We start from the raw sequence: 22,713 nt of genomic DNA on the forward strand, positions 1-22,713 counted from the left end.
TCCCTGAGTTGGGAAGATCCCCTGGGGAAGGAAATGGCAACCCACTCCAGTACTATTGCCTGGAAAATCCCATGGATGGAGGAGCCTGGTAGGCTACAGTCCATGGAGTCACAAAGAGTCGGACACGACTGAGCGACTTTACTTTCACTTTTCACTTTGAGTGGTCTAGTGGTTTCTTCAGTTTAAGTCTGAATTTGGCCATAAGGAGGTCATGATCTGAGCCATAGTCAGCTCCCCGTCTTGTTTTTGCTGACTGTATAGAGCTTCTCCCTCTTTGGCTACAAAGAATATAATCAACCTGTTTTCAGTGTTGACCACCTGGTGATGTCCATGTGTAGGGTCTTCTCTTGTGTTGTTGGAAGAGGGTGTTTACTATGACCAGTGTGTTCTCTTGGCAAAACTCTATTAGCCTTTGCTCTGCTTCATTTGGTACTCCAAGGCCAAATTTGCCTGTTACTCCAGGTGTTTCTTGACTTCCTACTTTTGCATTCCAGTCCCCTATAATGAAAAGGACATTTTTGGGGGGAGTTAGTTCTAGAAGGTCTTGTAGATCTTCATAGAACCATTCAACTTCAGCTTCTTCAGCATTACTGGTTGGGGCATAGACTTTGATTACCATGATATTGAATGGTTTGCCTTGGAAACAAACATTCTGTCATTTTTGAGGTTGCATCCAGGTACTTCATTTCAGACTCTCTTCTTCACTATGATGGCTACTGCATTTCTTTTAAGGGATTTTTGCCCACAGTAGTAGATATAGTGGTCATCTGAGTTAAATTCACCCATTCCAGTCCATTTTAGTTCGCTGATTCCTAGAATGTCAGTGTTCACTCTTGCCATCTCCTGTTTGACCACTTCCACTTTGCCTTGATTCATGGACTTAACATTCCAGGTTCCTATGCATTCCAGGTTCCTCTTTACAGCATCGGACCTTGCTTCCATCACCAGTCACATCCACAGCTGGGTTTTGTTTTTGCTTTGGCTCCGTCTCTTCATTCTTTCTGGAGTTATTTCTCCAGTGATCTCCAGTAGCATATTGGGCACCTACTGACCTGGAGAGTTCCTCTTTCAGTATCATATCATTTTGCCTTTTCATACTGTTCATGGGGTTCTCAAGGCAAGAACACTGAAGTGGTTTGCCATTCCCTTCTCCAGTGGACCACATGCTGTCAGACCTCTCCACCATGACCCGCCCGTCTTGGGTGGCCCTACATGGCATGGCTCATAATTTCATTGAGTTAGATAAGGCTGTGGTCCATGTGGTTAGATTGGTTAGTTTTCTGAGATTGTGGTTTTCAGTCTATCTGCCCTCTGATGGAGAAGGATAAGAGGCTTATGGAAGCTTCCTGATGGGAGAGAAAACTGAGGGGGAAACTGGGTCTTGTTCTGATGGGCAGGGCCATGCTCAGTAAATCTTTAATCCAATTTTCTGTTGATGGATGGGGCTGTGATCCCTCCCTGCTATTTGCCTGGGGCCAAGGCGGATTCTTGACCAGCTGGGCAGTCAGGGAAGCTCTCAGTGTTTGTTTTGCCGGATTTGGGGAGTTTTCAGCTTGACTTCTTTGAATACTTGTTCAGTCCTGCCCTGTTGTCTCCTCTTCTTCTGGGACTGTGAGGACACAAAGATTAAGATTTTCTGATATAGCCCCATGGACTTACAGTCACTGAGGTTCTGTTTGATTTGTTTCAGTTTGTTTTGTGTCTTGTTCAGATTGGATACTTTCCACTGTTTTGTCTTCTGATGCTGTTTTTTTTTTTTTTTTTTCCTTATCTCTCCCCTGTATTCTGCTGTTCAGCGAGCCATCCACTGAGTTTTAAATTTTGGCTGTTTTTCAGTTCTAAAACTTTCATTTGGTTCTTCCTCATATCTTCTATTTCTGTGAGAAGATTTTCTTTCTTTGCTGTGGCTTTCTAATCTTTTGAATCTATTTCAAGCATATTCACGATTCGTCATTGAAGGATTTTTACAATGCCTGCTCTAAAATGTCTGTCAAAGAATTCGTACATCTCTGTCATCTTGGTGTTGGCCTCTACTGCTTCTTTTTTCTTTCAGTTTGAGATCTTCCTGGTTAGTGCGATTTCCAGTTGGAACCCGGATATTTGCATATTTTATTGAGATTTTGGATCCTTTATAAACTTCCTGTTTCTGTTGGCTTTCTCTGACACCACGCCAGTAGGAAGTGAGGGCTGCTGCCTTGCTACTGCCAAGTGAGTACAAGTGCAGGGGCCCTACTTGCCCTCTATTGACACTTGAGGGTGGGGCACTGCTTTTTACTGTTGGGTGGGTGTGGGAGTTCTACTGACTCCACTGACAACACAGGACAGGAGAGCCCTGGTTACAGCTGTCAGGGATGAAAGTCCTCATTCCCTCTTTGGTCCTCTCTGACTCCACCCAGGCAGCACATTGGGTACCTCGTTACAGCCCTGCAAAGGAGGAAGTTGGGCTCCCCACATGGTCTTTGCTCGTGTGGGTGAGGGTGAGGCTACAGTTTTTTCTATGATGTATGGCTGGAGTAGAGTGTTTTTTGTCTAAAGATGTTCTGTCTTTCTAGGCTGTTCCTTTTCTGATCCTTTGTTTAGGGAATGCAGGCTTTCGTTGGGCCTTCTTTTTAGTCTGTGCCTGTTGGCATTCCTGGATCACCAGTATCTTCTGCCTCAAGTCTGAGATATGTCAAATGAGAATATACAGCGAACTCACCATGATGTCATTGCTCAAGGCGGAAAGTCCTTAGTGAGTCTGCTTCTCCTCTCCAAATTCTCAGAGCCCTCTTATATTTGTTTAAAACAAATAATGTTAGGGCTTTTTTTTTCTTTGGTATTTAGCAGGAAGAATAAAGACTTGCTAGAAGTCTGTATATTGATTTTGAGTTAGTGAATATTTATTTTCTTTTCAGTAGCCTTGTCCATTAGCCTTTTCCATCATGACTTCTTCCTTTTCTTTTATGCCTGAAGTCCTTTTCTTTTTTTTTTTTTTGATTAATTTAGTTAGTTTTGGCTGTGCTAGTCTTCATTGCTGCTCAAGGGCTTTCTCTAGTTGCAGTGGCTTCTCTTGCTTCAGATCTCAGGCTCTAGGCACGCGGGCTTCAGTAATTATGGCCTACGGGCCCAGTTGCTCCGTGGAATGTGGGGTTTTAGTTCCCAGACCGGGGACTGAACCCGTATCCCCCGCATTGGCAGGCGGACTCTCAACCATTAGACCACCAGGGAAGTCCCCCTGATTTCTGCTCCTAGATAAGACAGTCCCTGTGCACTCCTCCACTCTGCTGGGTGGCTACTTTGTACCTCTCTTCTCTTCTCAGACCCCGACCCTCTCAGCAGATGACCTGGCTTTCTACTCCACAGAGAAAACTGAAACCGCCAGAAGAGAACTTTACCAGATGCCCTCCACTGCCCCACTGGCGCCTGATTACACCTGTGGCTGCCTGGCCTGTTTCCACCAAGAATGGCCCATGCTTCTGCTTCTGCTTGACCCCGCCTCCTAACCCCTCTTGCCCATTCAGAGACCTTGTTCAGCAGTTCTTCTTTCTCTCCTTCAGCATCAGTTTTTGCTTTCTAGTAGATTGTTCTGTTTGGCAATAAAGGTCAGCATCAGTTTTTGCTTTCTAGTAGATTGTTCTCTTTGGCAATAAAGGCATGAACCTGCTTCTGTTTTCACCTTAAAAATACAGACTTCTCTCTTTTACCTTCCACCTCCATTTCTGGGCTTCCTGTCTTTGCTCTGTGCATGTTCGTGCACGGGTGCTTAGTCACTCAGTCATGTCTGACTCTGTGACCCCATGGACTATAGCCCGCCAGGCTTATCTGTCTATGGGATTCTTTAGGCAAGAATCTTTAGGCAAGCGGGTTGCCATTTCCTCCTCCAGGGTATCTTCCTGACCCAGGATCAAACCCTAATCTCCTTTGTCTGCTGCATTTCAGGCAGATTCTTTATCCTTTCATCAGGGAAGCTCTGTCTTTACTCCCTCTTACATTGAAACTCTTGGAAAAAGTTTTTCATTTTTGTTGTTTTTTCCCCACTTGTTGTCTCCAGTACCTCTTCTCTAATAGTTAAACATACATCAGACTGGCTTTTGCCTCACAACACTAACAAAACTACTTTTATCAAGGTCACTAGTGACTTTTACACCAAGTCCAGTGTTCAGTTCTTGGACCTGGACATAGATCCATCTTGATTCATCAACAGAATTGGACTCAACTGGTCCCCTACTCTTCCTTGAAGAGCTGTCTTCACTTGGCTTCTCTCCTGACTTTCTACCTACTTAGCTGCTCCTTCTCTATGTCCTTTGTTGATTCATCATCATCTTCTCGATCTTTTAATGTTCACGTGCACGAGACTCAGTGCTATTACACTCATCTCACTGATGATTTCTTCTTGTCTCATGACTTTTAGACACAATCTGTATGATGACGATTTTCCAATTTGTATCACCAGCTCAGATTTTTCCTGCACTCTAGACTAGTTCATCCAACATTCCCACTGGACACTAATAGGCACCTCAAAGTCACCATGTGCAAAGCTGAACTCCTGGTCTTCCTCAGTCCTTGCTTCACTTACAGCCTTCTACAGCTCTGTTGGGGGCAATACCATCTGTCTAGTTGTTCAGCTCTAAAACCCCGGAGTCCTCCTAGATTCCTTTTTGTCTCATTGAACACATCCCGTTTGTTGAACAGTTAAGCTGGCTTTTACCGTATCCCAAATCTACTCCTTCCCACCACCTCCATTGTAAACCACGTGGTCCCAGGTCACCTTCATCACTGTTCTGGGTGACTGTAAGGTCCTCCTCACTTGTTTCCCTGTCTATAGTCTATACCATACATTACAGTGAATGGATTCTGTTACTATGTCACTTCCATGCTCCATCCTCTTTGTCCCCGAGGGTCACTGTGAGTCAACTCTAGCATCCTCTGATAACATGGGCCACCCTGCCATCCCTCAGACATACCAGGTTCACCTGTGGCAGGATCATCTGGGGAAGTCATATTTTGTTTTAAAAGCCATTGATACTCAACCAGATATTGTCTTAAGTTTATTATTTTTAGATAAATTGACATCTTCCTGATTGAAAACTTTTCCTAACCAGAACTGTTGTTGTTGTTCTTCAGTTGCTAAGTCACATCTTACTCTTTTGAGACCCCATGGACTGTAGCCCTCAAGGTTCCTCTGTCCATGGAATTTTCCAGGCAAGAATACTCGAGTGGGTTGCTCTTTTCTTCTCCAGGGGATCTTCCTGACCCAGGCGTCACACCGCGTCTCCTGGATTGGCAGATGGATTCTTTACTAGTGCGCCACCAGGGAAGCCCAACAAAACTCTTACTCTCTTTTTATTCACCTCTTCTTTTCTATCCCTTGGCAAGTTTTTAGAGTTTTATTTACGCCAATCCTATGGCTTGATGCACATATATTTTGTTATTTTGAATGAGATTCTTTTCCATTATTCTTCAACTAGTTGTTGGTATGTACAAAAATTGTCGGATTTATATATTTATTTTGTAAGCATTTCTCCTTGGGAACTCTTAAATATGAACTCCCTTTCCAACTTTAATTACTCTTTGGTTGATGCCTTCATATGTTTAGATTCCTCTTGACTCTGTACTTGCTTTGGATCCTGTACAGGCTTTCTTTCTTTCAGATCTTTTCTGGAATACCTCCCGCTTGCCCTCAGGCTCTTGGGGAAATGAACACATTTTCAATAGGTTTCCCATATTTTTATACATTTGCTTCCTTTTGTCCTCCTTCTCTACACGGATGGTATTTTAAAAAATTAATACACATTTAATTTTCTTAATTAATTAAGAGACTGGGACAAAGGGCCTCTCCTTGGCCCTCCCCTGGCTCTGCACAGGACCTCTGTCCAAGCACTTAGAGCTCTGAATACAATTTCCAGCTCACCTTCTCTTAACCAAGCTTCATGATCACTTAGAGCTTGGAATGGATTTAGTATTGCATGGATATTTGTTGAAGGAATAAGTAAATGACTGAAATATTTGTCTAGTCCTTTCTAGAACTTCCAACTACATTTATTGGGGATAAAGATACTTGGGAATTTATTTTTCAACTTACTTTCCAGTTCCTCTGCTGTTTTTTATTTTTTCCTAATCAGTGTGTATGTATTTTGTCATATTTTCACCTAGCCTTAGTTCATAGTGACTTCCACCAGCATTATACATTCTAAACAACTGTCGGTGTGCCACTGAAGTCTGTTATTGATCTAATGCATAATGACCACTGGCACACTCACTATGCACTCTTTCATAGCCTGCTGAGTCTGTTGACTTGGATGTTGCTCTTGCTGACTTGACAATTCTTTCCTCCCTCTCAGATTCAGGCTTCTTCAGGGGAGACCAAGTACACTGGTCCTTTGGACTGTGCGAAGAAGCTATACAAGGAGGCTGGGATCCGAGGGATCTACAAGGGGACTGTACTCACGCTCATGCGAGGTAACCTTTGAGCCCTCCACCTGTGGTGGATTTGCCACAGGGAGGTCTTGCCTGGATCTCTGGATTAGCCTTGGCACCGTACATGCCACGGCCCTGATAGGGCTGGCACGGTGTGTCCTGCTTTTAGGCCATTCACCTCTGGCCAGCATGGACACGCATGAGAATGGGGGGACCTTCCATCCTTCTGGTAGGCTGGCCCCCAAGGGTGGAAATCATGACCGTGGCAGTAGCAAGTAGATGGAAAGCATGGCTGGAGGGATGAGTGGGAAAAAGGAATACCATAGGAGGCTTCCCTGGTGGTCCAGTGGTTAAGACTCCAAGCTTCCAATGCAGGGGGCATGGGTTTGATCCCTGGTGCCATGTGGTGCAGCCAGAAAAAAAAAAGAATGACTTAGTAACAGTGGAACTTCATTTGGCTTGAGAGGCATATCCTACGGGGCTGGCGCCAGGCGCCAGAGATAGCCCTGAGATGGCAGCTTGGAGGAAGGAAGGCCGGATGTTAGCTCCAGTTAAAACTGCTTGGAGTGGGCATATTAGTGGGGACCACTCAGAGGGCCTCTGAAGGTGAAATAATGTCATGCTTGTTTGTGTTCACTGACACCAGTGCTGGCCCCAGAGCCACCTCTGATCACTGTAGATAGAAGTGCTGCTGAGGAACTTCTCAGGAAACCTTCAAGGGTCCAGTGCCAAGGTTGGCTCTCCTAAGATCAAGAAATCTGTGAGGCTTTTCTGTCATTTATTTTACATCTTTCTTGCCACTAACAGATGTTCCAGCCAGTGGCATGTATTTCATGACATATGAGTGGCTGAAAAATATCTTCACTCCAGAGGGAAAGAGGTGAGGAGAACAGAAGAGCTTAGAAGCCACTTTCCCTCATTACCGGTAGGTTGCCCTTGCCCATTAGTGGGTCTGAAGGCAGAAATGGGACCTGCTTCTGTCTCCATGTCTACTTTCCTCTTGTTACTGTTGAGCCCCAGCTAATACCAATACCTCTTACTCTGTGCCTCACCCAGTGGAGCAAGGGTTTGAAACAAGTACAGAAAACCTCCTCCAAAGAGTGGCAGCTACCTTGTCACAACAGTCTTGGCCTTGGACCACCTCCCTCCAGCCAGTTCCTCCCTCTCTGTGGCTGCCAGGTCTGCACAGAGAGGGATGATCTGAACGCCACTCTCACAGCCTTTGTGTGACCAGGGCTGTGTTTGATATTCTGCAGCGTCAATGAGCTCAGCGTGCCTCGGATCCTGGTGGCTGGGGGTTTTGCGGGGATCTTCAACTGGGCTGTGGCAATCCCCCCAGACGTGCTCAAGTCCCGCTTCCAGACTGGTTAGTAGGAGAGAAGAGGGGTGGATGGGGTTGGAGTGGGCCCCCAAACTGGCTGCCCCTGGGATACGGAGCTCTTAAGGTCTTAGACACACTCCCTCTCCACAGTAGCTCTCAGCGAGTGTCTGGCCAGCATTCTCCCACGTAGTCATTTGTGTCCTGAGAATGTGAGACTCATTTTCTTGTCAGCCTAAACATAAAGTAACTGAGAGAAGGACTTCCCTGGTGGTCCAGTGTTAATACTCCACTAGATGGGACACAGGTTCAATCCCTGGTGAACGAAGATCCGCATGCTGCGCAATGTGACCCCAAAAAAGTGAAAGAAGAAGTCACGTCAGCCTTCCTTCCCCCACGTGAGCGGAAGGACTGTTTCATTGTTCATTCTTTTCCCCATTCCCTCGGCACTAGTATAATCCAGACATTGGTTTGTTCCAGGGTGAACTGTGTTGTCTGTGGACTGGTTCTGGGTGACCCACACAGTAGCCTCTCCCTGGTGCTGTGGCCCTGCAGGAAGCCTTGACTACAAAATTGTCCCCATGTAGGTCACCATGGTCAGGTCAGAAAGCTTCCTGAAGCCTTAATGGTTGGGTTCTGCCCACAGCGCCTCCTGGGAAATATCCTAATGGTTTCAGAGATGTGCTGAGGGAGCTGATCCGGGATGAAGGCATCACATCCTTGTACAAGGGCTTCAATGCAGTGATGATCCGAGCCTTCCCAGCCAATGCGGTGAGTGACTGGCAGGGGCTATGATTTTTCCGTTTGGGGCTCAGAGCAGAGTGCAGGTGGTCCGATTTTGCTTGCTTCTGAGATTGAACTGGGGGCTCAGTTTTTCTGAAGTCCCACCCTCAGCCAGAGCGTCCTCATTTGTCCCCTTTCCTAAATCTGTCAGATGAGTTACCTTTGTGATTCTCCAAGGCGAGGAGCTTTGACTTCCTGGCATGGCCATCAGAAGTGGCCAGTTGTGGGACATGCATTTTCTTTCCCTATTAGGGATGAGAAAGCACAGCTTGATTCCGTGAGTTAAGGAGGGGGTAAGATTAGGAACGGGTTTTGGTCCTGACAGGGCCAGCCGAGCACAACGCTGGGGGTCTCTGTGAGTAGCCACAACTCCTGTTGGCTTTTCTCTTCCTTCCAACCCCTTCTCAGGCCTGTTTCCTGGGCTTTGAAGTTGCCATGAAGTTCCTTAACTGGGCTGTGCCCAACTTGTGAGGCTGAAGGCTGCTCCAGGCTTCAGGATGCCAGAAGCTGTCATCCAGGAGGAACTGTGGGCAGGACTAGGCAGTCCTGAGGTGTGAGGAGAGGGGGATGGTGGGATGAGAGCTCTGTGCATGGACCTGTCGAGACCATTGTCTTAATCACACCCTCTACCTGGTGTAATTTGCCATTTTGCAACTTGAATCCTCTCTTGTCAATTTAAGGGATCTCATGAGGACTTGGAGGTGGAATAAGTAGCTTCTAGACCACATACCACCTGCGGCCAGGGTGCTGTCTGCCAGTTGACTACTAGCCCTCCTACACCCAGAATACTCTTCGAGAAAGAGGGCCTGTCAACCTCTCACTGGAGACACTCTGCATGTTTTCAGCCAGCTGTCTATGAGCTGGGGCTTTCCTGGATCCCTAGCCAGGAACACCCACCAGGGTATCCTCTAATCCTGGCATGCACAGCTCCAGGTCCACATGGGAATGTGGACCTGAGGCCTGCATCTGTCTATGCAGACTGAGCAAATGTGCCTAGGGGTGGAGAGCCTGTTAACACTCGGGTTTTGTTTTGTTTTTTTAATGCATGCAAGTAATCAGAATTAAAACTAGAGTAGCCTAATTTCCCAGGAGTTGGTGGAAAGCTTTCTCTCCTACACAGTGAGGAGAGTTTTGAATAGACCATCCCAGCTTGCTAGGATAAGTGAGAAAGTGAGAAAGCCCAGGGTGTAGGAAGACTCTTTTTGCACACTCTTTTCTCATGAGAGCGCCCTATTTGGACAGGAAATAATAAATATTGTTTCTAATTTTCGCAATGTGTGAAATTTTTTTCTTTTGATTCTGGGTCATTTCAGCAAGCAGCCAGGGGCCTCGGTGGAGGCTGTTAGGCATCTAGCAACCTTCCCTGGATGGAATTCAGGCAGCAATTTCAGCAAGAGAAAGAGGAAGAAGTCTTGGCCCACCCGGCCTTCCAGCTCCTGGAGGGTTAGATCGGTGGGGTGGGATAAGGCAATCTGACTGGTAACTGTTCCCATAGCACTTGGGGGTCGCTGTATGATCTGATGTCTGGCCTTACTTATCAGGCTGAAGATGATGATTGATTGGGTGCAGCCAGGGGAGATGAGGGAGTCAGAGTGGAGAGTGACAGGCTAGCTAGTCCGTCCTTAGCTGGGGGAGGGAGAGGCTACCACAGCTGGGCTTCTCTGGCTTTGTCCCATCTGGCAGTCACACTTCCGCTGGCACTTCCCACCTCACTGCAGCTGCACAGAGATCCTTGGACTTTGGCTTCAGAGGTATCACTCAGTGTAAATGGGTGAGAGGGGAAGGGACCCATCCCCATCTGGGAGTGGGTGTGGCCAATTTGCCCAGAAGCTGAAGATTTAGGGGTTTAAGGAAGGAAGCTTTATTCCTGGGAAGATATTTCTGGATGATGGTCAAGTAAAAATAATTGCTTCAAGGATAAAAATTGTTTGCTCTCTTCCTGGGAAGACTAATTAATTCAGTGTTACGCTTTCCTGTCTCATGCTGCAGGATATCTTTGTTTAATCTCTCACTGATGAGGAGATGGCCTCCGAGGTGTCTCCTGAAGCTCTTCTCGGCACTGCTCAGTCCTTGAGACAGTCCTGAGACCTCAACCTTTTCCAGGGAGCCCTGGGAGTGCGTTTGCATTCTAGCTAAATGCCAGCCATTCCCATGGCTCAGGATCACTTTTACAGTCTTCTGCTTCTGAATAATTTGCCCTTTGAAACAGCTTCCATTGGAAAGTGGAATATTTTGATTCTTTGATGCTAATGCTGGTGGATTCTTTTACTCCTCTGGGGATTCAAGAGATGTGAAGTCAAAAAAGGGAAGCCCCTGGAGGCATATGTGTGAAGGGAGCAGAGCAGATGGTGAGTGACCCCCTTCTGGCTGGCACTTCCTGTTTATGATGCACTTTGAAATGCCACCTGTTCCTGATGTATCTCTCCTCTCCTGGATGGGGGTAAAGGTGGGGGAGAGTTTGGGGCCCCCTTAAGGAATTTCTTAGACTGCTACAGACAGCGTTAAGTAGAAGCCAGTAATGGTTAAAACAACCAGCCAGTGAGAACAGCCTTATCCAAGCACAAAGAGGGTATAACTGGGTCAAAGGTAAAGGACAAAGGGGAGGTTGTTCCAACCTCAGCCTGTTAGAAGCAATAGCAGCACCATTTCTGCTGTAAGGTCATAGCATCTCTACCCACAGTTCTTTAGGCTAGAGCCCCCTATTCCTTTCCTAACCTCTTCAGGGATTCATTCTCATCTTTTTACCCGATGTAACTCAGTGTTTGGGCTTCCCTAGTGGCTCAGTGATAAAGAAGCCGCCTGCCAATGCAGGAGATGCACGTTTGATCTCTGGGTTGGAAAGATCCCCTGGAGAAGGAAATGGCAACCACTCCAGTATTCTTGCCTGGGAAATCCCATGAACAGAGAAGCCTGGCGGGCTACTGTCCATGGGGTCGCAAAGAGTCGGACACAATTTAGCAACTCAAAAACAGCAACAAACTCAGTGTTTAATGGGTAGGGATTTATACCTCCACTTTCAGATGTGGAAGCCAAAGCTCAGATAGGGAAAACTGATCTACCAAGATCATCGCCAAGTAGATATCAGAATGTGGCTGACAGAATGGTGTCTCAGTGTCCATAGGCCTGAAGAAAGGCTTGTGACATTATCAGCAGTCCTGGGATTGCTTGACCCAAACTCCAAGAGCCTGCCTGTACTTCAGGATCAAAGCCCGGGCAGCTGGCCTGAGTCAGGCCAGGGACGGCACACAGAGTCCCAGCAGACACAAGGAAGGTAGGTCAAGGGCTCCCCGAGGGCTCCTTTTTTCTACCTTCTTTGCTCTAGTTGGCATGCAGGCCTGTGGCTCTCCAGCTAGGGCTCTTCTTTGCTTCCCAGGTTCTGTCCTTGCTCTCAGATGTCTCAGAGGCAGACCCTAGGTCCGCTGTAGAGACTGACACTTTCTAGGGACAGTATCTGGGGGTGGTGGTGGGGGGGGGGGGGAGTGGTGGTCATAAATGGCTCACAAGTGCAGAAATAAGCAGCCCAAGAATTAACTGCTCTCTTGAGCATGGATGCTTATTAAAATAACTGGACCAAAGGCAATGGCTTCATGGGGGAGGCACTATGGAGCCTTGGGTGAGGGCAGAGGAAACAGTGCACTTCCTTACTCCCCTCTGGCCACTGGAGGCTCATGGACACTTCTAATGCAAAATAGAAACAGGTGGTGGTAGATATTAAGTATGCAGGGAGACTGGGCCAGGGGACTGGTATGTAGAGCGGGTCAGATGAACAAGTCCCAGGAGATGGGTGGGGGTTGGGCTAGGCTTAGAGAAGCAGCCCCTTGGGGCAGAGGAGAGGGAGGTGTTCCTGCTGGGGGTGAGTCCCCCAGAGCAGGTGGAGGGCATCAGAGGGCAGACAGTGAGTTAACCAGGGGGTCTGGGCCAAGAGCAGGGTGTCCTCCAGAGAAGTTTAGGGGACTATGAGCGTCTCCCTTCTTCCTGGAAAGAGTCAGGGAAAAAAAAAACCTTTTAAATCATGAACCTGTCAAGAGCACAGGAAATAACTGTTCTATTGGAAATAGCAGTTGGTACCCTACCCATGTTCATTATCACCAGACTCACTGCTCTCAGACTAGACAGGTGCCCCACTTGAGTAAGCATAATTGTAAATAATTCTGAGAACTGGGCCCCCCCCCCGCCCGCATGGTGTCCATGTCTGTTCTGAGGTTGGTAGTTTGGCAGCCCGGGCAAAATGATGATTATCTTCTGGGTGGTGAGTATATCTGGGTTGAGTAGAGCATCTCGCAGGACTCTGGGGCCTCCTCTTCTATCTACCATGGTCTCTGTATTTCTCTTGCTTTCGAGGGTCTCTGCTCTTGACCTTTACAACCCACCATTACTGGCTGTTGGCAGCTGCTTCCCAGTTACTGGCTGCCTGTGGGTTCAGTTGCCATGGTAACCCCCAGTAGTGCCAGTGGACAGGCTTGAACGAAGGCAGTCCTAGAAGGGTGAGGATCAAAGATGTGGGGCTTGGGCCCCTTGTATTCTCTCTTGTTCCAAGGCCCTGTTCTTTTGCCAGCTCAGCTGGGCCCTCATGAAGGCGCTGGGAACTCCCCCTTGCTATTGAAGGGTTTCCCCAGAGGGGCAGAGATAGATCACTGCTCTGAAGCCCAGGTGCACGGGGAGGAGAGTCAAGCTGGACCTGGAGGCTGGCTCTCCATCCTTCCTCTGAAGCTGGTCTTTGGAGACAGGTGAGGAGCAGCTATGCAGTTCCCGATTTCTGTGGTCCTCATTTCCTCCAGGTCTGAGGATGCCTTTGAATGCCATGTTTGCTGGCTGGCTGGCCAAGCTAGGGTATCTGAGACTAAGCCAGGAGGACCAACCTCCTTCAGGCAGAGGCTGAGAGGGGGTCCTTGGAGTGACTGGGAGAACCTGCCCACAGTCAGTTCTGTCATCAGTCCTGGAGTAGCTTCCTCCTACCCTGTTCGCAACTGAAGTTGGAGTCCTAATTGTACAGCTGCCTTTCCCCCTTTCAAATGTATAAAACCTGACAAATGGGCAAACTAGAGAATGGAGTTGCGAATTTGCCTTTCTAAAAGGTTAGTGGTAGGATTTCTTGAAGTGGGTCATATCCCCAGGTGTGGCAGGGCAGTGGGAGTCCCACCTTGGTTTCCTGAGTATGGGTTGACTGCTGGAAAACTTGAAAGGGTCAGTCTACACAGGAGCAGAGAAGAGTTGAGGAACGCTGCCCCTCCAGCTTCTCATTGCCCCGTCCTTACTGAAGTCTTTATATTCTGAGATCAGACACATAGCTTTGAATCAAAGGATCCTAGTTCTGAGACTGAGGTCAGGAGAGCAGTCTCACTGGCTCTTCTTGCTGTGTGAAAATTTATTATTCATTTATTTAGTAAATCTTTAAGACTGTGCAATAAGGACCCCAGCAGGAAATGAGCTGGACACTACCCCACCCCTAACAAAGTTAATGGTTCAGGACTTCTCTCAGGAGTCAAGAAACTTGTCCAGGGAGACACTGCTCTTTGGAATCATAGACTTGCCTGGCCTGGGGCCTGAGTGGCTTCTGCACCAGTGGGGATCACGTATTCCTGCTTCTAGATGCTCAGTTCCCAGCAGCACTGAGCTCCTGGATGTGTGCCAAGACAAAATGAGAGGTCCTAGTGAGGCTTTAATTAATACTGGGTAATTACCAGGCAGAGCTTAACCATCCCAAATGCCTTTCAGATTCCCAAGGCTATATCTAGGCACTTTCTGACTTGGCCCAGCAGAGAGACAGAATGCTGTCCCATGCTTACTGGGACTTTGGTCAGCACCTGGGCTGTGTTATGGACACACTGGAAAGGTTTCCACTTTTTTCTCTTCCTTTCCAATCTGCTGTAGGTGAAAGTGCAGCTTGGGAAATAGCATGACCTCTCCAGTTTGCCTAGGCCCCTTCCTAGGGACAAAGGATAACAGTGCCTTGCCATCTGCTGAAACACCATCAAGCAATGCTGGCCCAGGGCCCAGGGTCCAGGGCAGAGTATGGGGAGAATATAGGTGTGCAGACCTAGTCCTGGGAATCCTGATGGGAATCCTCAAGCAGAGAAACAGGCACAGTGGTCATTCCTGCCCTGGGCTTTATTCCCTTTTCTCAAGGAACATATTTCGAACTCATTCTTCCAGATTTATCTGCCTGTGGCTACCAAATTATTCTATCATCGAAACTCCTACTGTCTACAAGGCCTTCTTTCTTTGACATCTCACAGACCTCCTGCCAGACTTTGGAGGGTCCTATGGTCATGCCACCATGCCACCCAACAGGGTGGTTGTGACTTTCCCAGGTCTTTACTCTTGTTGTCCTCTATGCCCACATGGCTTTCCTCTGGCTCTTCCTGTGGTTAGATCCTGCCCAAGCCTCGGAGTCAGCTTGAATGTCACCCCCTAAAGAGGGTCCCCTTGTTCTCCACCATATCTGGAACCACACCGAGATGGTAACGTGGTATTCTTGCCTCTGGCTCTCAGCTATGTCCCTGATACCCAGTAAGGGCGGGCAGATGGTTGGATCTTAGCGTGTGCTGAAAGAAGAAATGAAAGATAAAAGGCACTAACACTCCGCTTAGCGGGTAGACCTCTCATCCTTGAAGATCGCCAGGGTAGCGGCGAGCAGACGGCCCCTTGGCGCAAGCGCACTGAGGGCCGGCCCTCGGCGGGAGCGCGCACGCCCGCGGCCGCGTGCGTCACAACCCGGGCTCCCGCCCCGCCCGTCCCGCTCAACCGCTCGTCGGTGCCCGCGGCGGCGGCGGCGGCGGCGGCTGCCCAGTGACAGCGGCGGCGGCGCCAGGCCGGCCGGAGTAGCGTAGGGTGGTGGGGCCCGGAGACACACACCCGGCCAAAGGGCGGCGTGGCGCGAGGAGGGCCCGACCCGGGTCGCGCGTGAGGAGACCTCGCGGGGCGCCGGGCGAGAGGCCGGCGTGAGGGAGCGCCCGCCTAGGCGGTGGCCGCCGGCGGCCCGGTCCCGCCTGCCGCCGCCGGCATGAGCCACATTCAGATCCCGCCCGGGCTCACGGAGCTGCTGCAGGGCTACACCGTGGAGGTGCTGCGGCAGCGGCCACCAGACCTCGTAGACTTCGCGGTGGACTATTTCACCCGCCTGCGCGAGGCCCGCTCCAGAGCCTCCACCCCGCCCGCCGCCCCTCCTTCCGGCTCCCAGGATTTCGATCCCGGCGCTGGCCTGGTCGCCGACGCGGTGGCGGACAGCGAGTCGGAGGACGAAGAGGACTTGGACGGTAGGCGGCGGGCTGGGCAGGGGTTCGCGGTACGGGGACCGAGGGAGCGGTGCCGGGGGGCGGGGGTCTCTCAAGATCCAGAGAGGGGCTGCGAGGGGCCAGGCCCGCCACCCTGGGCCGGGACTTTGGAGCCCGCGAGGGGAGTTCGTCCGGCTTTCCCAAGCCGCCGGCGTGAGCCCCGCGTGCGCCACTTCCAAATTGAGCTCGGCGATCCTGCCAGCCCCGGAAAGCAGCGAGCGAGTTGTCAGATTCAGCTCGAGTGAAACGTGCGCGCTTTCGGCCCGCGTGCTGGCGCGGGGCCGGAGGGGCGTGGAGCCCACGGCCGCCTCACCTCGGCTGGAGAAGCTTCGCCCGGTTTCGTTGCGAAGACAAGAACGTTCGCCTACACCGACTCGGGTTTCCTAACCAGGGCGGTAACTTGGGAAAACTTATTTTGTGAAAAGTTATCGTGCAAAACTTTATAAGTGTAGACATAAATAGAAAAGGTGACCTGAACTCCCTGTATGCCGTCACCCACGTTACACAGTTGAAATATCTGTCACAAATGTTTCATCTATACTTTTTTTTTCCTCTCCTTTGCTTAAGTATTTTAAAGCAAGTCCCAGGATTTCACGTTCTTTCAGCCTGGGATACTTCAGTATATGCATAAAGATATATTTAATTTGCCTAAAATGATTGGAGCAAATGTGGTGAGGGTCAAGAATACATTTTTTCTCATACGTGGTGCAGGAAAGAAGACTAGTAACACCTCTATATCTGATTTAAGCAAGATTGTCAAAAAGCAATTCCATTTTCCTTGATGGCTTCAACATAGAGTTTGTCAGTTTAACGATAGAATTACCCTAGTTTTGAATAGCCAGAATTTAACAAAACAATGAAAACATCTGAGAGACAAAGTTAGAGACTTAGTGTTTACTAGCTCACACTGAAAAAAAAAAAAAAAACAACCCCCAACGACCTAGTTTTGAGTTGAATCCGCATGTAAGTTAGGCTGGCAGGGGAGTTAATTATTGGTCATTGCTATTGGAGGTTGTAAGGTTCAGTGCTGTGGACAACTTCCCGTAGTTTATTCATGCTAAGAATGGAAATTGTTCATCCGTGTTACCCTGGCTTTAATACACATTAAATTATGGGTTTTTCACCTTAAACCTGGAAATCAGAAATTATTTCACAAACCTCTGCCACAGAACTGCTTTGTGGTCTAAGACAAGCTTTGGAACTTATCTGATTTCAAATTTGCTTATCTTTAAAATAGGGTTAGTGACCACAGTCTCCCAGGAATAAATGTGTTTTTAAAAGATTTATTTCAGGAGTGACTTCTGCATTTGTTCCACTGTCATAACAATAAATCACAAAGTTGTAAATTGCTTTACAACAATCTTTGTTTACCCAAAACGTTACTATTTTAGCTATTAGTCCCAAGTGAGTAAAACCGAATTTCCAAGTTTTGTTTCATGTCTTCCTTTTTGGGTCACTTTTTATATCTTTTTCAAAGTTGAATTGACTTAAATCTTTGTAACCCTGTGCTTTATTTTACTGGTATTTAATTTTTTTGTTTATATCTCTTCAGTGGCTGTGCTAAGTATAATTATAGCAGTCAACACAAGGTGAACTTCTATTTACAGATAATAGACTAAAAATACACCGCACACAGTGAGATACCACTTCATACCCTTGTGGTTGGCTATTATGGAAAAAAAAAAAACAAAAACAGAAGAGCAAGTGTTGGTGAGGATGTAGTGAAATTGGAACTCTTGCTTACTGCAGGTGGGAATGTAAAATGTCCTGGCTGCTGTGGAAGACTGACTTTTCCTCAAAAAGTTAAACATAGAATTACTGTGTGATCAAACAATCCCACTATGTGTATACCCCCAAAGAACTGAAAGCAGGGAGTCAAACAGATACTTGTATGCTGGTGTTCATTGCTGCATTATTCAGGATAGCCAAAAGATAGCCCAAGTGTTCCATAGACAGATGAATGAATAAATGTGGTATGTATACAAAATGTGGTGTATATGTACAATGGCACACTATTCATCCTTAAAAAGGAATGGAATTCTGATGTATACTACAGCATGGATGATTCTTTTTTTTTTCCCAACAACGTTTCATATTTATTACTGAGTCTCATAGACTGATAGTGAGGAAACAAAAAACATCAGGAGCCAAGTATTACAGTAGTGATGCTCTCGCTGTGATTTGGCTGGTTAAACAAGTGGTCTTAACATGTGTGCCACTTTTTATGTGAGGCTTCTTATAGACCCAGCTTGGTTCTTCTCCAGTGTTTTCTCTGGGAATTGTACCTGATCTTATTGTCAGTTTTCATTCAAATCCATTGAGGAATGGGACGATTCTGCTTTTGTTTCTTGGCCAGGAATCACTTGATCCTGAAAGTCTTGTGAGACGACATGGTGAGGAGAGAACTCAACTGCACATAAGATGGCGGAGAAAAGAGAAGGAGCATGGATGATGCTTGATGACATTATGCTAGTATAATACGCTAGACACAAAAGGACAAATATTGTATGAATCCATTTATATGAGGTACCTGAAATAGGCAAATTCATGGAGACAGCAGAACAGAGATTACTAGGAGCTGGGGAGAGTGGACAGTGGGGAGTTACCTTTTAATGAGGGCAGAGTTTCTGTTTGGAATGATGACCAAGTTTTGAGATTGGATAGGGGTGATGGTTGCACAATGTTGCGAATGTACTTAATGCCATGAATTGTACACTTCAGTGGTTGAAATGGTAAATTATGTTATGCAGAAAACATATGTTTTTGAAAAGATAAGAAATACTAGGATGACCAAAAAGTTCATTCAGGCTTTTCTGTAACATCATACAGAACGCATTGCATATCCAGTGATTAGGAACATTAGGAATAATAAGTCCACAGTACCTAAAATTAGAAATAGGATATATAGTATTAGAACCATAATATATCAGAGAGACTTTACTTAGTAGGGCTTCCCTGATAGCTCAGTTGGTAAAGAATCTGCCTGCAATGTCAGTTGGTAAGGAATCCGCCTGCAATGCAGGAGACCCCTGTTCGATTCCTGGGTCAGGATGATCCACTGGAGAAGGGATAGGCTACCCACTCCAGTATTCCTGGGCTTCCCTAGTGGCTCAGCTGGTGAATCCACCTGCAGTGCTGGAGACCTGGGTTCGATTCCTGGGTTGGAAGATCCCCCTGGACAAGGGAAAGGCTACCCACTCCAGTATTCTGGCCTAGAAAATTCCATGGACTGTATAGTCCATGGGGCTGCAAAGAATCGGACACCACTGAGCAACTTTCACTTTCACTTTACTTAGTAAGGTCCTGAATGGCTAACTACCAATTCAGTTTATGAAACTGTATGCTACTAGAAACACTCAAAAAGCTTCATTAATTGTTATTGGTTTAGTTTAACAACAGTTTGATATCAAACAACACATCAAATGTGAAGTATTAGAATGAATAGTTCATTCTTGGGAAGGCCTGAAGAGTTCAGACTTTATTGACTTATTAATAAGTTACTCTGACTGCATCCTCATAAGAATAATAACTTGGCATCTAGACTTGATTCACTTCTGTAATTACAGTAAAACATTTATATTTGTGGGTCTCAGCATTTTTTTTCTTTTTTGGTTTATGGAGACATAATCCATATACCACATAATTAACCCATTTAAAGTGTATAGTTCATTGGTTTACTGTATCTACAAGATATGTACAACTGTCACCACAGTCAGTTTTAGAATATTTTTAACACCCCCCCAAAAGACACCCCGTACACTTTAGCCATCCCCTGCCCACATCCCTGTTCCCTTAGTTTTAGGCAATTACTAATTTGCTTTCTGTCTCTATGAATGCGCCTGTCCTGGCCAATTAATTTAAATGGAATCATAAAATATATGGTCTTTTTGCTTCTGGCTTCTTTACCTTAGCATAATATTTTCAAACTTCATCAATATTGTAGCATATATTAGTTTTTCATCTCTGTTTATTGCTGAATCCTGCTCCATTGTGTGAATCTGCCACATTTTTTTGTCCGTTCAGCTGTTGATGGCCACTTAGGTTGTTTCCACTTATTTGTTATCACGAATAATGCTGTTGTGAACACTCCTGTGTATAAGTTCCTGTGTGGACACGGGTTTTCATTTCTTTCTGGTATATACACAGTAGTAGAATTCTTGCACCATATGGTAGCTCTTATACTTCATATTTTGAGGAACTAATTGTTTTCCAGAAGTGGCTGTGCCATTTTACATATTCTAACCAGCAGTGTATTGAGGATTCTGATTCCTCCCCATCCTTGTCAACGCTTTTTATCTTTTTTATTATAGCCAGCCTAGTGGGTACTCTTGCCTGGAAAATCCCATGGGCAGAGGAGCCTGGTAGACTGCAGTCCATGGTGTCTCTTAAGAGTCAGACACGACTGAGAGACGACTTTCACTTTTCACTTTCATGCATTGGAGAAGGAAATGGCAACCCACTCCAGTGTTCTTGCCTGGAGAATCCCAGGGACGGGGGAGCCTGGTGGGCTGCCGTCTATGGGGTTGCACAGAGTCGGACACCACTGAAGTGACTTAGCAGCAGCAGCAGCAGTGGGTAGGAAGTAGTAGCTACCTCATTGTAGCTTTGCTTTGCAGTTTCCTAATAATATTGAAAGATGATGCTGTGAAAGTACTGCACTCAATATGCCAGCAAATTTGGAAAACTCAGCAGTGGCCACAGGACTGGAAAAGGTCAGTTTTCATTCCAATTCCAAAGAAAGGCAATGCCAAAGAATGCTCAAACTACCACACAATTGCACTCATCTCACATGCTAGTAAAGTAATGCTCAAAATTCTCCAAGCATGAACTTCCTGATATTCAAGCTGGTTTTAGAAAAGGCAGAGGAACCAGAGATCAAATTGCCAACATCCGCTGGATCATGGAAAAAGCAAGAGAGTTCCAGCAAAACATCTATTTCTGCTTTATTGACTATGCCAAAGCCTTTGACTGTGTGGATCACAATAAACTGTGGAAAATTCTTCAAGAGATGGGAATACCAGACCACCTGAACTGCCTCTTGAGAAATCTGTATGCAGGTCAGGAAGCAACAGTTAGAACTGGACATGGAACAACAGACTGGTTCCAAATAGGAAAAGGAGTACGTCAAGGTTGCATATTGTCACCCTGCTTATTTAACTTATATGCAGAGTACATCATGAGAAATGCTGGGCTGGAAGAAGCACAAGCTGGAATCAAGATTGCCGGGAGAAATATCAATAACCTCAGATATGCAGATGACACCACCCTTATGGCAGAAAGTGAAGAGGAACTCAAAAGCCTCTTGATGAAAATGAAAGTGGAAAGTGAAAAGGTTGGCTTAAAGCTCAGCATTCAGGAAACGAAGATCATGGCATCTGGTCCCATCACTTCATGGAAAATAGATGGGGAAACAGTGGAAACAGTGTCAGACTTTTTTTTCCTGGGCTCCGAAATCACTGCAGATGGTGAGTGCAGCCATGAAATTAAAAGATGCTTACTCCTTGGAAGGAAAGTTATGACCAACCTAGATAGCATATTCAAAAGCAGAGATATTACTTTGCCAACAAAGGTCCATCTAGTCAAGGCTATGGTTTTTCCCGTGGTCACGTATGGATGTGAGAGTTGGACTGTGAAGAAGGCTGAGCGCCGAAGAATTGATGCTTTTGAAGTGTGGTGTTGGAGAAGACTCTTGAGAGTCCCTTGGACTGCAAGGAGATCCAACCAGTCCATTCTGAAGGAGATCAGCCCTGGGATTTCTTTGGAGGGAATGATGCTAAAGCTGAAACTCCAGTACTTTGGCCACCTCATGCGAAGAGTTGACTCATTGGAAAAGACTCTGATGCTGGGAGGGATTCGGAGCAGGAGGAGAAGGGGACGACAGAGGATGAGATGGCTGGATGGCATCACTGACTCGATGGACGTGAGTCTGAGTGAACTCCGGGAGTTGGTGATGGACAGGGAGGCCTGGTATTCATGGGGTCGCAAAGAGTCGGACACGACTCAGCGACTGAACTGAACTGAATGATATTGAGCATCTTTCCATGTGTGTGTTGGTCATTTGTGTATCTTTGAAAAAATGTCTATTCAGGTCCTTAGTCCGTTTTATAAAATTGGTTTGTCTTTTTATTGTTAAGTTCTAAGAGTTCTTTGTATATTCTAAACAAGTCCTTTATCAGATATATGACTAAAAACTATGTTCTGCATTTAGCAGGTTGTCGTTTTACTTTTTTGATATGGTTTTTTGGAGCATGGGTTTTTAATTTTTACTAAGTCCAGTGTATCATTGTCTTTTGTTGTTTGTGCCATAGGTGTCTTATTTAGGAAGCTGTTGCCAGACCCAAGGTCATGAAGATTAACCTCTCTGTTTTCTTGTATGAGTTTTACAGTTTTAGCTTTACATTTAGGTTGTAGTACTTTGGGGTTTGTTTGGTTTTTTTTTTTTTGGCCGTGCAACATAGGAGATCTTAGTTCCCCAAGCAAGGATCAAACCTGTGCCCTGTGCCCTTAAGTGTGGAGTCTTAAGCATTGGACTGCCAGGGACATCCCTATGTTGTAGTACATTTTTGTTATTTTTTGTTTAGGAAGTAAGGTACTTCATTCTTTTATATGTGGTTTTTTAAGCACCACTTTTTTTTTTAGTATTTATTTATTTGGCTACACATGACACCCCACTCCAGTACTCTTGCCTGGAAAATCCCATGGACGGAGGGGCCTGGTAGGCTGCAGTCCATGGGGTCGCTAAAAGTCGGACACGACTAAGCGACTTCACTTTCACTTTTCACTTTCATGCATTGGAGAAGGAAATGGCAACCCATTCCAGTGTTCTTGCCTGGAGAATCCCAGGGAAGGGGGAGCCTGGTGGGCTGCGGTCTATGGGGTTGCACAGGGTTGGACACGGCTGAAGCGACTTAGCAGATCTTAGTTGCATCATGTTGCAACTTA

General features: G+C 46.6%; 2 protein-coding genes and 1 pseudogene across 4 annotated transcripts in view; 2 read left to right on the forward strand and 1 right to left on the reverse strand.

Annotated features, from left to right (window-relative positions):
• Positions 1-9,767, forward strand: part of SLC25A20 (solute carrier family 25 member 20) — a 35,078-nt gene extending 25,311 nt beyond the window's left edge. Inside the window, exons 5-10 of one of the 3 annotated variants that reach the window (XR_009732634.1) lie at positions 6,321-6,438; positions 7,204-7,276; positions 7,653-7,762; positions 8,361-8,485; positions 8,906-9,048; positions 9,178-9,767. Coding sequence is in view for 2 of the 3 variants with exons in the window: in XM_061397597.1 (XP_061253581.1) it covers positions 6,321-6,438; positions 7,204-7,276; positions 7,653-7,762; positions 8,361-8,485; positions 8,906-8,968 (489 nt within the window). In the remaining variant the exon portion in view is untranslated. Of the gene's footprint in view, positions 1-6,320; positions 6,439-7,203; positions 7,277-7,652; positions 7,763-8,360; positions 8,486-8,905 lie in introns of all 3 variants that reach the window. The other 2 variants (XM_061397598.1, XM_061397597.1) reach the window with 2 other exon arrangements.
• A 5,460-nt stretch (positions 9,768-15,227) lies between these two features.
• PRKAR2A (protein kinase cAMP-dependent type II regulatory subunit alpha) overlaps positions 15,228-22,713 on the forward strand; it is a 71,965-nt gene continuing 64,479 nt past the window's right edge. The window contains exon 1 of the mRNA XM_061397593.1: positions 15,228-15,753. Within this exon, the coding sequence (XP_061253577.1) occupies positions 15,501-15,753 (253 nt within the window). The 5' untranslated portion in view covers positions 15,228-15,500. The remainder of the gene's footprint in view (positions 15,754-22,713) is intronic.
• On the reverse strand, positions 17,965-18,217 carry LOC133235755 (large ribosomal subunit protein eL39-like; annotated as a pseudogene).

This window comes from Bos javanicus, chromosome 22 (genome assembly GCF_032452875.1).
Source record: "Bos javanicus breed banteng chromosome 22, ARS-OSU_banteng_1.0, whole genome shotgun sequence".
Classification (NCBI taxonomy): domain Eukaryota; kingdom Metazoa; phylum Chordata; class Mammalia; order Artiodactyla; family Bovidae; genus Bos; species Bos javanicus.